The sequence below is a fragment of the Ascaphus truei genome, chromosome 4, assembly GCF_040206685.1.
Source record: "Ascaphus truei isolate aAscTru1 chromosome 4, aAscTru1.hap1, whole genome shotgun sequence".
NCBI lineage: Eukaryota > Metazoa > Chordata > Amphibia > Anura > Ascaphidae > Ascaphus > Ascaphus truei.
Genome location: NC_134486.1, coordinates 245091227 through 245104551, shown reverse-complemented (window position 1 = coordinate 245104551; position 13325 = coordinate 245091227). Strand labels below are relative to the sequence as shown.

Below are 13325 nucleotides of genomic sequence, written 5' to 3'. Positions count from 1 at the left end.
TCTTCATTAGTAGAGGAAACTGATAGAGTCAGGCCCTTTAAAAGGAGATTCAGAAAGGTAAAAATAAATAAATCCAACATTTTGCTATTTGTTTTACCATTTTTGATTCCTTTGATGGCGTCAATGTAAATATGTGTATTTAAAAATAAAAGCAAGCAGTGACACCTTATAAAACTCTATTTCATCTGTGTCCCAAACGCAATGTATATTTGCATACATTTCATGTTATGGCAGTGAAGGGGTTATAGAGCCAGTACAAAAACATTTGGTAAACAACCTGATACAATTGACTCCATGTCAGATGACCGAACAGGAGATGCACAGCGCTACCACACAAAATGGAGTTGAGAGAATTCAAAAGTGAGCACAACATATTTACACATTTTAAAAGAAAAGTATTTTAAAATATTTATAGATGTCTGATGATAAAAAAAATGTCAAAACCAACAACCAGATTTAACACGTCTCCTAATAAGGTCTCCAATGCTCAGAAGCATGAAGTAAAGTTTCGTTTCATGTGTAAATACTGAAGCTTTCTACAAAGACATCATCCAATTATCGAAAATATTTTCTGGTGGGAGAATGACAACGTTGACTCAAATGGGACGTAAATCTGACTCCATGGCACCACCTGTTTTGATTCAGATTAGGTTGTCAAACTCTAATCCTTGTGCATTGAAGTTCACCACAGCCCCGCTGACTGAAATGTCAGGATGACATGGAGCTCAAAGTGGACAATACAGCACTACCACCCTGATTTAAAGATGCATTCCTTGGAAAGTGAATGCACCAGATAATGAAAATCTCTCCCCCGTCTCAGCCAAACTACACAGAGGAGGTTATATCATGTAACTTACAAGCCGTAAAAGGTGGAAGGATAATATTCAGGCAACCGAGGAAAAGCACCATTATAGCTTTAGAAATGTTCCTAAAAACTAGAAAAACATCCCTCATTCTGAATTTTTTAAATACCTTCGGGTCTGAGCATTTTATAACAAATTAGCCCCTTATCCAGCGCTGACTAATTTCGAAAAGCTCTGTCTGGCAGAAACAGACATTTCAGGACTCACATCGCAGTTGTACGGAGAGGTGATCGGTTCTAACAACCCTGAGCGGAGAAATCTGAGATATAGAGCTCAGTGGGAGACAGATCTGGGAGAATCCCTAGAGGATGAGGACTGGGATAATATTTATCTAGCTACAGCTAAAAGCTCAATTTTCACCACACTGAAGGAGAATGCATATAAGGTCCTAATGAGATAGTACCACACCCCACTAAAATTCTCAAGGTATGTGCCAGGACTCTCCCCGCTGTGCCCTCGACAGTGCGGAGAGTCGGCTGACCTGTTACATATGCTGTGGTCTTGCCCACGGATCGCCCCTCTATGGGAAGAAATTCGAAATTGGACTCAGAGAATCTTGGACCTCCCAGTTCCCCTTGGCCCGTGGCTGTTCTTACTGAACAGACCACTGGAGGGGCTCTCAAGAGCAAATAATAAATTAATTGGGCACCTTGCCCTAGCGACCCGATGCGAGATCGCAGCAGTATGGAAACTTAATGAGATCCCTTCCATCCCCAAGATTCGTAACAGGATTTGGCACGTCTGCCAGATGGAAAAACTAACAAGCTTGGTTAACGACACTGGCATCAATTATCTAAAAATCTGGGTACCTTGGCTGGCCCAAACAGACATCCCCGGGGTGGAACGTACCACAATATGGCATTGATAGCTCTAGATGCATTCTCCTTTGGTCGGTCCAGATCATACCTCATCTTTACACAGAGTCCACAGATAACATGAACAACAGAGCTAAAAAATTCCCAGACAGCAGGGACTCGGAAACATACCCAAATAGGACAGGGTTTAGAAACTCCAACCTAAACTGCAACTTCCCGAGTTCCTCCTCCACAACTAGGGGCTGGCCCACCCTCTCCACCTTTCAACTCTCTCCCCCCCCTGTCATCCTCACCCCTCCCCACCCGGTAGTACGCTATATATATTCTGTAAATAGGATAGCAGCCGATTCACCGTGAGCTGGGTGTTGTCTCAGTCTAGTCTTGTCTTGTGTTGTCCTGTTATCATCCATAACGCAATGTAATATCTTTATAAATTAATTTAATTTATATATATTTTTTCTCTCTCTTTGCATATGTTACTGCTACAGTATAATTTGTTCCTGTACTTTACCTCAATAAAAATTCAAGTTATAAAAAAAAAAAAAAAAAGAAATGTACCTAAAAACTGACGGAAACTAGGATGGGGTACACTTGTTTCAGATGGTTGTTTCATAAATGTATAGAAGCATTTTGAAAATAAAATTCAGACTTGAAAACCTAATGACAAACATCACAGTATCATGGTTTTGTTAGGGGCTAGAGAAAGACTCATATCTACTGTAGCCAAGGGAAGGATAGACCACAGTTGCAGTGGTCAGTGAGTTACACAACAGCTTGTAGGAAATCACAATGGCTGGTTAGAACACAATCATTACACCAATTAATAGGTTTGGATTAGCATTTATGAATTTTGTTAATCAACATTGGATATTAAATGGAGATGGTTGGCTGATAGTTTGGTCTTTGTAGTGTACTCAATTCATCCTCTTTGATGGGGGGTATTTAGTGAGTTTATCTGAAGAAAAAATCAGAACAGCAATGATTATGGGTTAATTATAAAGCAATTTTGATGAAAATCCCAATGCTTTACAGAAAAATATGTTTGGAATCTTAAGAGGGGATGAAAGCAAAGAATGTGAGATCTGTACATTCTCCTTTGTTTGGCCCTGTGCCACAGTCTAAACATGTCTGTATATATGTCTGTTCATTGATCACACAACCTTTGTGTATTACTTCATAATGTCTAGTTTGTTACCAGTGGCATAGCTAGGCATCCTGGGCCCCCGCGCAAAAACTTCTATTGCATTGGCCACGCATACGCGATCAGCACTTGACGACTATGCATGCCATGTCGGCACTTGCCCACTGTGCATGCGCAACAGGTGTTTGCCGGTTGCTCATGTGCACATGCGACTGGCAAACTCCAAATCGCACATGAGCGACCAGCAAACGCCAATCTTGCATGCGTGGTTGGCAAATGTTGATCGCGCATACGCACGAGCAGCCACCAAGTGCCGATTATGCATGTGCGGTCGTCAAGCCCTCTTCGCAAATGCGCAGTTGGCGAGTTCTGGGTCGAATTTGGATTGGTCACCCAAGAGAGCGGGCCCCCAGGCTATCGCTACGCCTTTGTTTGTTACACTCAAATAACAATGAGTTGTATGTACTTACCACCACACCAACATGGTTCAAATAACCCGGAAAGAGATGCTAAAATGAGGACGTTTGGAAAACCCATGTGATGTAACCTTGCATTAACACTTACTCAAGAAATGGTTTTGTTTGTTCAGCCCAAAACTAGTAACTTTTTGTGACCTGAAACATTGCCTGATTTGCTATGAATATTTTAACTCTACATCATTGGTGGGCCACAGGTGCCTGGGAGCCGCATGCTGCCCTCATGGGCTTTACCTGCGGACCCCAATTGATGACCCAATGACCCCAGCAGCCCACTCTCCCTCCCGCCCCAGGGCAGAATCTGGTGCGATTCGCACCATCTTCCCGCTCCCTCAGCTGTTGAATGACTGCACTAATCACTAATTCCCAGTGTAAGGCGAAGAGTGAAACAGTATTCACCAGTCTGCTGGCATTAAGAAGCTGACTGGAGGAGACAGAGAGAAGCTCTTACACACGGCTACAGCATCCCTACTGCCTGTGGATATACCTATATACCATACTTGTCGGATTATAGAGCGACCCTGAATATAAGGCGGCGCCCTCTATTCCGGCCTCTGAGATCTGAAGCTAGGTAATGCCGGCTGCGTTGTTGCTGCCTTCGGTCCTGTGAAAGCTATTAAGCAGTCATCTGCACATGCGCACGCAGACGACTGCTGTATTAATAGCTGACACAGGACCGTTAGGAACATATGCGCTCCTTCGATACTGTGTAAGCTCTTCACACAGCAGCTGTCTGCGCATGCACAGATGGCTACGGTGTTAATCGCTTACACAGGAGCGGATGTGCAGACTGTGACTAACAGAGCCCAATTATAAGGAGAGTATTGACTTTTCAATATAACGTTTTCAAAAAACCTTGGCTTCTAAATAGGGCAATACTGGTACATGTGGATAATGTGAGGCCAATTTGAGGGCTCACGGGCCTCTAGAGGTACATCATGTTGACTACCACTTGCTCTACATGAACATTGTCAGTACACATAAATTAAAACAACCTAATATTTGGAGGGCTGAATCCCACAAAGTATTTCCCATCTATCAGAATCTTACAAATATCCAAAAGAACTCACCAATACAAATCAATCTAATTCACATCCAGGAGATGTCTACAAATGGGCGAGTAACAAACATCCAGACAACTCAAGTCAAGATACCTAACCCAACTAATTTCCCAACAAACACGGACAAACCTTAAATCTCACAACCATTCCTTGCTAGATTCTATCCTATCCTCTAGTTCCAACAGTATCTAATCCTCTGGCATCCTACCTGACATTTTCAGTGACCATGCAATATTGTACTTGAAGATCCACTCTATAACTAAATTCTATATGCCTAAATGATGCAACCGACTGAAATTATGCTGTAAAAGATGTTTTCTATTGTCTCTGAATAAATTGAGAAAAGACCCAGACCGTGGACTATTTGATATATATTGAAAGGTGGGACATTTATTTGCACCCATCTAATGAAGAAAATCTTCAGTACTGTATAAAGAAAATCAGACCACCCAACTCAAGCCCTAAAAAGTTCTACTCACTAGAACTTTTAGAAACGTTAACCGACAACAGTTTCTAGCTTATCTTACCAAGTGCCCTTGGTACAGAATCCACTTGATACCTGGGCTAGATTCTGTGCTTGATTATTTCCAAAGAGAGTTCTTAAAACTCTTTGACACTCATGCCCCGCTACACAGAATAAGAGTACGGGAGGCCCAACTTCCATGGGTTACAAGCAACCAACATTTTTGTGCTTTACCATTTTAGGGATGCCTTGTGGAAAAGATACTAAGTAACTGGCACCACCAAGGATCTTAATAACTACAGATGCCTGCGGAATATATGCACAAGGCAAATAAGATATGCAAAAGCCCAATATTACTCTAACACTCTTCACCAGAATACATCAAATCCAGCTAACTTCTGGAAGGTCATCAACAATGTATTCCAGCCTTCTAGTCATGAACAACCATGTAATATCATTAAGGATGATATTACTCTGACAAATCCCACTGACATTTCAAACGCATTCAATTAATACTTTGTGTGATGTGCAACTAACGTATTAGCAAAACGCTACCCAAACTACAAACATGAAACTCAATCTAGGAGTACCCCTATAGCCCCACCCTCTCCCAACACTGCCCACAATTTTCAATTTGTCCCAGCATCTTGAGATTACACAAGCGCTCCTCAAATTAAAACTAAACAGCCAATGTGGACTTGACCTACTGCAATCTAGGTTCCTACGACTTGGTGTCTCAACCATTGCCAAACAGTTTGCCTCACTAATCAACTTTATTCTGTCTGCAGGCAATATCCCTAAGACCTGGAAAACTTCCAGAGTTGTCCCAATCTTGAAACGTGTGGACAAAAAACACTATCTATAACTACAGGCCAATCTCTCTTCTCCCAATACTATCCAAAGTCATGGAACATGTGTCCACTCCCAATTAAGCGATTACTATACCAAGACAAATTTCCTTAGCCAACTCCAATATGGCTTTCGCCTAAAACACTCCACGGTAACTACCCTCCCAAATGTTTGCAGTGAGATCCAGTGTGGAATGGAACTGAGACAACTTTCTGGTGCAATATTCCTAAATTTTGCAAAGGCTTTTGATACTGTTGATCACATTATCTTATTAAACATGCTCCAGTGCTCTGGAATAGGGGAACAAGTTTTAAATTGGTTTCACTCATACTGATCAGGTAGATCCCAACATGTGCCTATCTTGGGCTTTAACTCCAACCACGTGGATATCATCTACAGTGTCCCACAAAGCCTTGTCTTCTCTTACTGTGCACTTCACAACTGGAGACTTTCAAATCCGACGCTGGTCTAAAGTCTTCCAAAACTAAAGTCGCCTCACATTTTAATCTGGTCTGTAACTGTTACATATACGCCTACAACATATATTATCTTTAACTGTTCATGCGATGTCTTTAAATATAATGTATAAAAATGTTCATGTAATCTAACCATGTATTTGTCAGCATAACTCTGTGCCCAGGACATACTTGAAAACGAGCGGTAACTCTCAATTTATTACTTCCTGGTAAAACATTTTATAAATAAATAAATAAATAAATATTTGTGTCTTGATGAAGTCAAGGAAAGATAAAGTGCCAAATAAGAGTGGGCAAAACAGTGATTTGTCGGTAAACTTGGACACTGACTTTACCGATATATTTAAACTGGACTGCAAACAACAAGGAACTGCCTCAATGAACAAGACCCCGTGTCATTCTTACAATCATGAAATGATAACATAATTTATATGGACTCCTTAGTGTCAATACGTGATTATTAGTTTATCAGGTGGTATAAAAACGGAGGACACCAGGTCACTTTTATACACTTTGATGTACGCAGAACTTATTATTATCTAGTAAAATTAACTTTTTAACTGGATTTCACGATGTGCGTTGTGCGCATTGTTCTTTCTCTGTTTCTCTAGTTCTAGGGTTGTCGAGCCACCCCCCAAGAAAGGCTGCAGACGCACCATTGCTGCACTTACACCTATAAGGTCATCATTATTGTTTAATATACACTGTATGCACAATTGTGTATTATATCACTATATCACGTTATTAGCTGCGCACTATCACTAACTTTTTTGTACTTGTCACCTGGTCACTCACCTGCTGAGGTCTCTCTGAATTTCTCACTGGCCTTCTTCTTTCTCCATTTCCATGGCTTGAAGATTTTGCCTATAGAGGACAGCCTTCCTTTCCTCTTGAGAGGGGGGGTTTGATTGCCTGAGTTCGGTGCATCAGAGTTTGCAATGGAAGCTTTGTCCAACCCATCAACTGTTGAAGAAAACAATAATCAATCATTAGAACTGGATATGTAACCCATGGGAATCTTTTTTAATGCTGTTAATCTGGATTTATATGAAACATGATTGTACTGTATCATTGAATTGTACCTTGAAACTGCTGCAATTCTTTCACACTTTCATACTGAGGCAATAGTAAAATATAATAATTGTTTTTCTTGTATAGTGCTGACTGTCTACGCAGTGCTTTACATAGCATTTTTGCAGGCACAAGTTCCTGCGCTGTAGAGCTTACAATCTATTTTGTAGTGCCTGAGGCACAGGGAGATAAAGGGACACCCCCAGGGTCACTAGAAGCCGACACCAGGATTGAACAAGGCTCCCCTGCTTGAAACTCAGTATCATTGTTTTCGGAGTCAGCGTTTACTCACTGAGCCACTTGTGCTGAAGCAGGGATATCCTGAAAACCTGACCTGTTGGTGGCCTTTGAAAACTAGACAAGATTTTAACCTCTCATGAGCAGGACGCTTAGTACATATTGTATTAGTTTGCATTATTTTATTCTTATTTTGTATGTCATTCTGTTATGTAATAATGGTTCCCCCATTGTAACACGCTGCAAAATATCTTAGCTTTTTCATAAAAAATAATAATAGTATACGACCCATGTAATACAGCCTGATCGGTCCATGGCACACAATACAGACATGAGTTATTTTCGGCAAAGATCCCACAAGAATATATATCACAAGTTCTTAAAACTGCAGTTCAAGCTGCCATTAAAAAAAAATATATATGTATATATATTTTTTTTTTCTCGTTCAATATGTGCATCAATACAATCTGCACACTGACAAGTGATTAGCTAAGTTGCAGATCGATCCGTTCTCCTGTAATCGATCACTTGCTCTGGTTATTTAATTCAGTTCTTGCACAGCATTGTGGGCAATGTAGTCCAGCAATATTATGCGACTGGGCAGTTACAATTGGTGCCCTGCTAGAGAGAGGGCGCGGCTCAAGAGCCAGAGCCTATCAGAAGGGGAAGGGGCTGTCACTTTGGAAATGCTTCCTACATTATAGGGAAAAAACGTTTACGGCTGCGCCCCCCTTTCTGCATGCTCCAGAGCTTGCGACCCCCCCTCCTACCTTTACCACTGCGTCAAACGACACTCCGGGGTCACGTGGCCCACGGCATCATTTGACGCCTGTGACCTTGTGGCGTCATTTGACGCTGCATTGCCATGGAGACGCGTCACCGCGTGTGAATCCAGGTAAGTTTTTTTGTTGTTGCAGGGGCCTCACACAATCCCCTTGGCATTTAATTTAAATGCCTGGGGGAAGAGCGCGGGACCTCTGCAATCTCAGACAAATCTCAGGCACGCCCCCCCAGTTTGCGCACCGCTGCTAGAGTATGCAAATACATCCGTAATGATAAACAAAATTATGTTAAAAGGTTTCTCATAAAAATTCAACATTTTTAAGATTAAAAATTGCCATTTGTTTGTATATCCAGGTAAATAAATGTGTCTCCTATATGTGAAAAGGTCATTGAGGCTCCCATTGAGGGGTATGTTATAAAGTTCGTACATTGGGGATGTCTGGAAAGGCCCACATAGGTGGGGATCCAGGCCCCCAAAATCACCAATAAACTAATCCCTGGAGCTAGACCAATATTACATGAGTAGCAAAAGTCCATAGAGCGTTGTAATATGAGTAAAAGCAGAGTACGCACAGACTCCTGGAAGAAGCGTGCATGCCGCCCTGAAATAGTAGCAGAAAAAAATTCTCCTAAGCGCGACGATATGGGCAGTGCACTGCGTGCCAAATGAAAGAAAATACTGCGTTCCAAAGAGAAAAGAGCTGACGGATGCTGGATCGCGAACATTTTTTTCTTTATTCAACAAGCTGCAGCATAAAGGTACACAGGGAACCGGAGAAGAACCTAAGTGCACGGATGCATGAAACGCGTCGGAGGATCTTCTCGGGTTCCCTGTGTATCTGTATGTTGCAGCTTGTTGAATAAATAAACATTTTTTTAGCGATCCAGCATCCGTCAGCTCTTTTCTCTTTGGAACGAAGTATTGTCTTTCGTTTGGCACGCAGTGCACTGCCCATATCGTCCCGCTTGGGAGAATTTTTTTCTGCTTCCAACATTAGAAACATTAAAAAAAAAAATGTTTTAAAGACATTTTTAAACGCTACAAGTATTTTCTCATAGTACAGAACTGATTTATTAAAAAAAAACACATGTTGAACTGCTGCTTTAATGTCAAACTGTGTTTGCTTATATTAACGGTTTCTGAATTTTCCTCTCCTGACCAAGAATACTTTCCACTTTCGGTATATTGTGGTTAAAAGAGATGGGGGGGGGAGGACGACAGTACAAAATAGTGGCAGAAGAGAAATACGCAGTTTAAGGGAGCTTGTATGTTTTGAAGATGCAGAGATTAACAAATACATGTACTAAAACTAAATTATTATTTCCACTTCTTCTACAGAGTAAATAGGTGGAAAGAGCTGAGAAAGGTAAAAAAGAAAGAAAAAAATTGCTCTATTTTCGTTGTGCAGTGCAGTAAATTGTGGCACCACTAGATATAATTGAATTATTATTGCAATGAAGAGCATAGATTCTGGTCATTTAAAGTCTAAATGTCCTAAATGAACTTTAAAATAAAGTGTGTGGCTGTGGGTAGATATTGTGGATTCCTACGGTGACTTTGCCGGTACCAGCCATATACCCCCAACACCGTTACATTGGCTGAGAGTACTAAGCATTTTTTATTTTGCATGTCACTAGTACGATTTACAGAATGACCCATGTAGAGAACCAGTGTAAAAGATCAGAGTCTGCAATTCACAGAGCTTTAGTGAGGGGCCTCATAAGAGCTACTACATGTGGTGAAAGGGTACTTCAGGGGTGCGCAAACTGGGTGGTGCCAAATTTTCTGGGGGGGACACGGCGGTTGCAGAGGCCCCGTGCTCTTCCCCAAGACTCGCCAAGCCTCTGTAACTTCCCTTACCTGGTCTCCGGCGGCTTCCGGCGACACGGCGTCAAATGATGCCGTGGGGTTACATGACGTTGTGATGTCAAAAGACACCAGACACCAGGTAAGATGGGGGCACAGACTGAAAAGTTTTCGCACCCCTGGGGTACGTCATCAACCTCAAGGTTGTACAGTATGTTCAGGACTGCGCTGTTAAGTAGTTTTATTTTAAACATCTATTACAATGGTTGACATCAATAAGAGTCAATACTTCCAAAAAACAAAAGCCAGTGGATAATTTCACAATTACATATGCGAGTAGGAGTTTGACCGCTGAACCCTTAGCCTTTCTCTCTGGGTTAGAGAATTGGTCCAGCCGCATAGGCACCCACAGTCTGACTCATTTCAGCACTTTGATATGACCGGCATATCCCACAGCCCCAGGCTGAGCTTCGGTTCCAGAGAAATTGGCGTTTTCCGCGCTGGTTATATAGATGTGCTCAGACGCGAGAGAAATATACTTTGTAAAAAGTACTTTTCTCTTGCCCCCTGTTACTTGCCCGTCACCAACCACACTTGTCCAGAGTGCTCCTCGAAGCCTCCAGAGCACCAAGCCAGAATTAGGTTCCGAACCCCATAAAATGTGTATATAATGGTACATGACTTTTCCTGCCTGAAATGAATTCCGTGTGTGTGTCATGTATTCCGTTGTGGCCTGCAGTCCTCCTGTATAACCGGAGATCCTAAGCCTGCCCTGTCGCCACTTGGGCTAGCAGGGGCTGGATTAGGTATACTAAGGATCCAGCACCATATGCCAACTCCTACCATCCTAGGTCTGGGACAGGTGTGGAGTCCTTTGTTAGTAGCCACACAGAGTCATGCTACCAATTAGTAAGGGGGTATAGCAGCCCAATGGCCAAGGATCTTCTCACTAGTTTTTCCCTCCAACTGCGTGTGCTCAGAAACCTGTGTCATGTGAATAGAGTTACCTGCGTTCATACAGCCGGTGTCTAGGCAGTGTGTGGAAGACCCGAAGAAGGAAGCATACGAGTCCTGTTAAGGACCGCATCAATCTGGGAAAAGACCCCTAAAACGATTCCGAGAGGTAAGCCAGCTATGGCGTTACTCTACACCTATATAGAATAGATGCCACTAGTTGTCTCGTGAGTCGGAACGGTATCGTTCAACGAAAAACACTTTCTATCTTTTATGCTGCTCGCGAGTCACTTTGTTCTCCCACAAAAAGAACTTCCAGAGGTACCTTGGCTACAGCAGTACCTGGCATCTAGTCTAACTAAGTGTTTCCCCTTGGCCCCCGAGTCCCTATGTCTTATCGTTTATACTGTGTGATATGCAGTTAGTTTGGGCTAAATAAACTCCGGTTTGATAAAACTCTGTATACTGTCTGGCGATCTAAACATCCTTGGTAGTCCAATCAACCTTGATCGTGACAAGGAGACAAAAGCAAAAACAACGATTGTGTACAACAAAAATGTTAACGAGCTCGAGTTAACTTTCGAAAATATACCCCTTCTACAAAGATGGAAAACTCAAAAAGTGCAAAAGATCTAGTAGTCTTATTTTCTGACATGGGACGAAATGCAGCTGCATAAACATTCCTCCAAAGCTTCAGACCCCTTAAAGGCCACAATTGCAATCAAAATGAAGAAGAAAGGTCCCACACACAAGCAGTTCCTTAGGAACCGTTCCCTTAGGGAAGGTGTCATGTTGAAGAGATATTTAGAGTGAAAACAAAAGCAGAAATGGTGCCAAAAACCAGGAACAAGATTGGAAAAAAACATTAATATTGAAAGAAGCACTTTACTATACCAATAAATAAGCCCAGCACTTTGGTTCACAAAATGAAGTTAAACTCTACGTGAACCTGTCTCAAAAATGACCCAGGGGAGTCACATTTCAGACACATTTCACAAATACTTCCCTACTCGTCAATCTCCTACAGATTTAAAAACAAACATTATATGGAAACGTAGCTTTCTTTATTTCCTTTATTTCCCATTATTTTAGAGTTAGAGAGATTTCCACCATGTCCTTTGAAGTGGAACTGTAGGTAGTACAGTAGTTGATCTTGAGTCACTAAGGCCCAGAAACCTGCTGTTGCACTTTAATGGGGCTTTGCGTGCAATAGCGCAGGATCAACTCTATGGCAGCTTATAAGGCCAGAGTTACTCAACCATGAAAAATTCAGTAATAACAAATCCCCTAAATAAACTCAAGAGAATCCTTGCAAACACACTAGGCCACGTTGCTCGAGCAGAGCAATGGGAGCCTTTGAGGTCCCGCAAGGGACATCATCACCTGTTTCTTGTCTTCTCTTAGGAAATTTGCTGCATCGATAACATTGTCTGATTGTTCTGGATATTACCTTTGAATACACACAAGAAAAAAGTGTTAATTTCCACGACAGGCCCTTTCATAAACATCCTTACTAATCCCGAATGTCACCTTCCTGCTTCAATAATGCAGCAATTACATCTCATTTATGAAGCCTTTTCCAATGGTCCTGATGAAGTATAACTGGTCAATAATCGCCTGCGTCAAACACGAATGCTTTGTTGACGGAATACAAGTACGGAATGCGATGTTTGGCCACAATCAAAATGCCACTGATACACGTCTCGGCAAGGCTGCTCTCTGGACATTTCGCTGCTGTGCCCGACAAGCCAGGTCTGATAAGTACATGTTTAAATGTCCAGCTCAGAACATTAAAAGATGGCGTGTCGGAGCGGTTTAGTCTACCCGCTCCCACAAGCCAGGCAGTGTAGCAGTCCCGCACGGGACATTTAAACATGCACTTATCAGACCTAGCTTGTGGGTTGACATCATGGCGAATTGTCCCAGCGGCGACATGTCCTTGCAGCGGAATGCTGGCGGTGTTTTGAGTGCGGCCAAATGTCCTAGACCATATAAAGTAATATATGAAGAAACCTTCTCCTACATCTCTAGTGCAGGGGTGATCATTAACAGTCCTCAAGCCCCACCCAACTTGTCAGGTTTTCAGGATATCCCAGCTTCAGCACAGGTGGCTCTATCAGCCCCTGCTTCAGCACATGTGGCCTTTGAGCCACCTGTGCTGAAGCTATGATATCCTGAAAACCTGACCTGTTGAGGGGGCTTGAGTACTGGAGTCGAGCACCCCTGCTCTAGTACAGGGGTGCACAAACTTTACCCCCTGCGCACCCCTGCCTGCTCTCCTGCCCGGCTCGCACCTCCCCGCCCTCTTGCTCAGCTCCAGTGTCAAATT

General features: G+C 42.4%; 1 protein-coding gene across 5 annotated transcripts in view; it reads right to left on the bottom strand.

Annotated features, from left to right (window-relative positions):
* Positions 1–13325, bottom strand: part of PHACTR2 (phosphatase and actin regulator 2) — a 249702-nt gene that overhangs the window by 56192 nt on the left and 180185 nt on the right. For all 5 annotated transcript variants that reach the window (XM_075597155.1, XM_075597157.1, XM_075597154.1 and 2 more), the window contains exon 2: positions 6940–7107. In XM_075597155.1, the coding sequence (XP_075453270.1) occupies positions 6940–7107 (168 nt within the window). The remainder of the gene's footprint in view (positions 1–6939; positions 7108–13325) is intronic.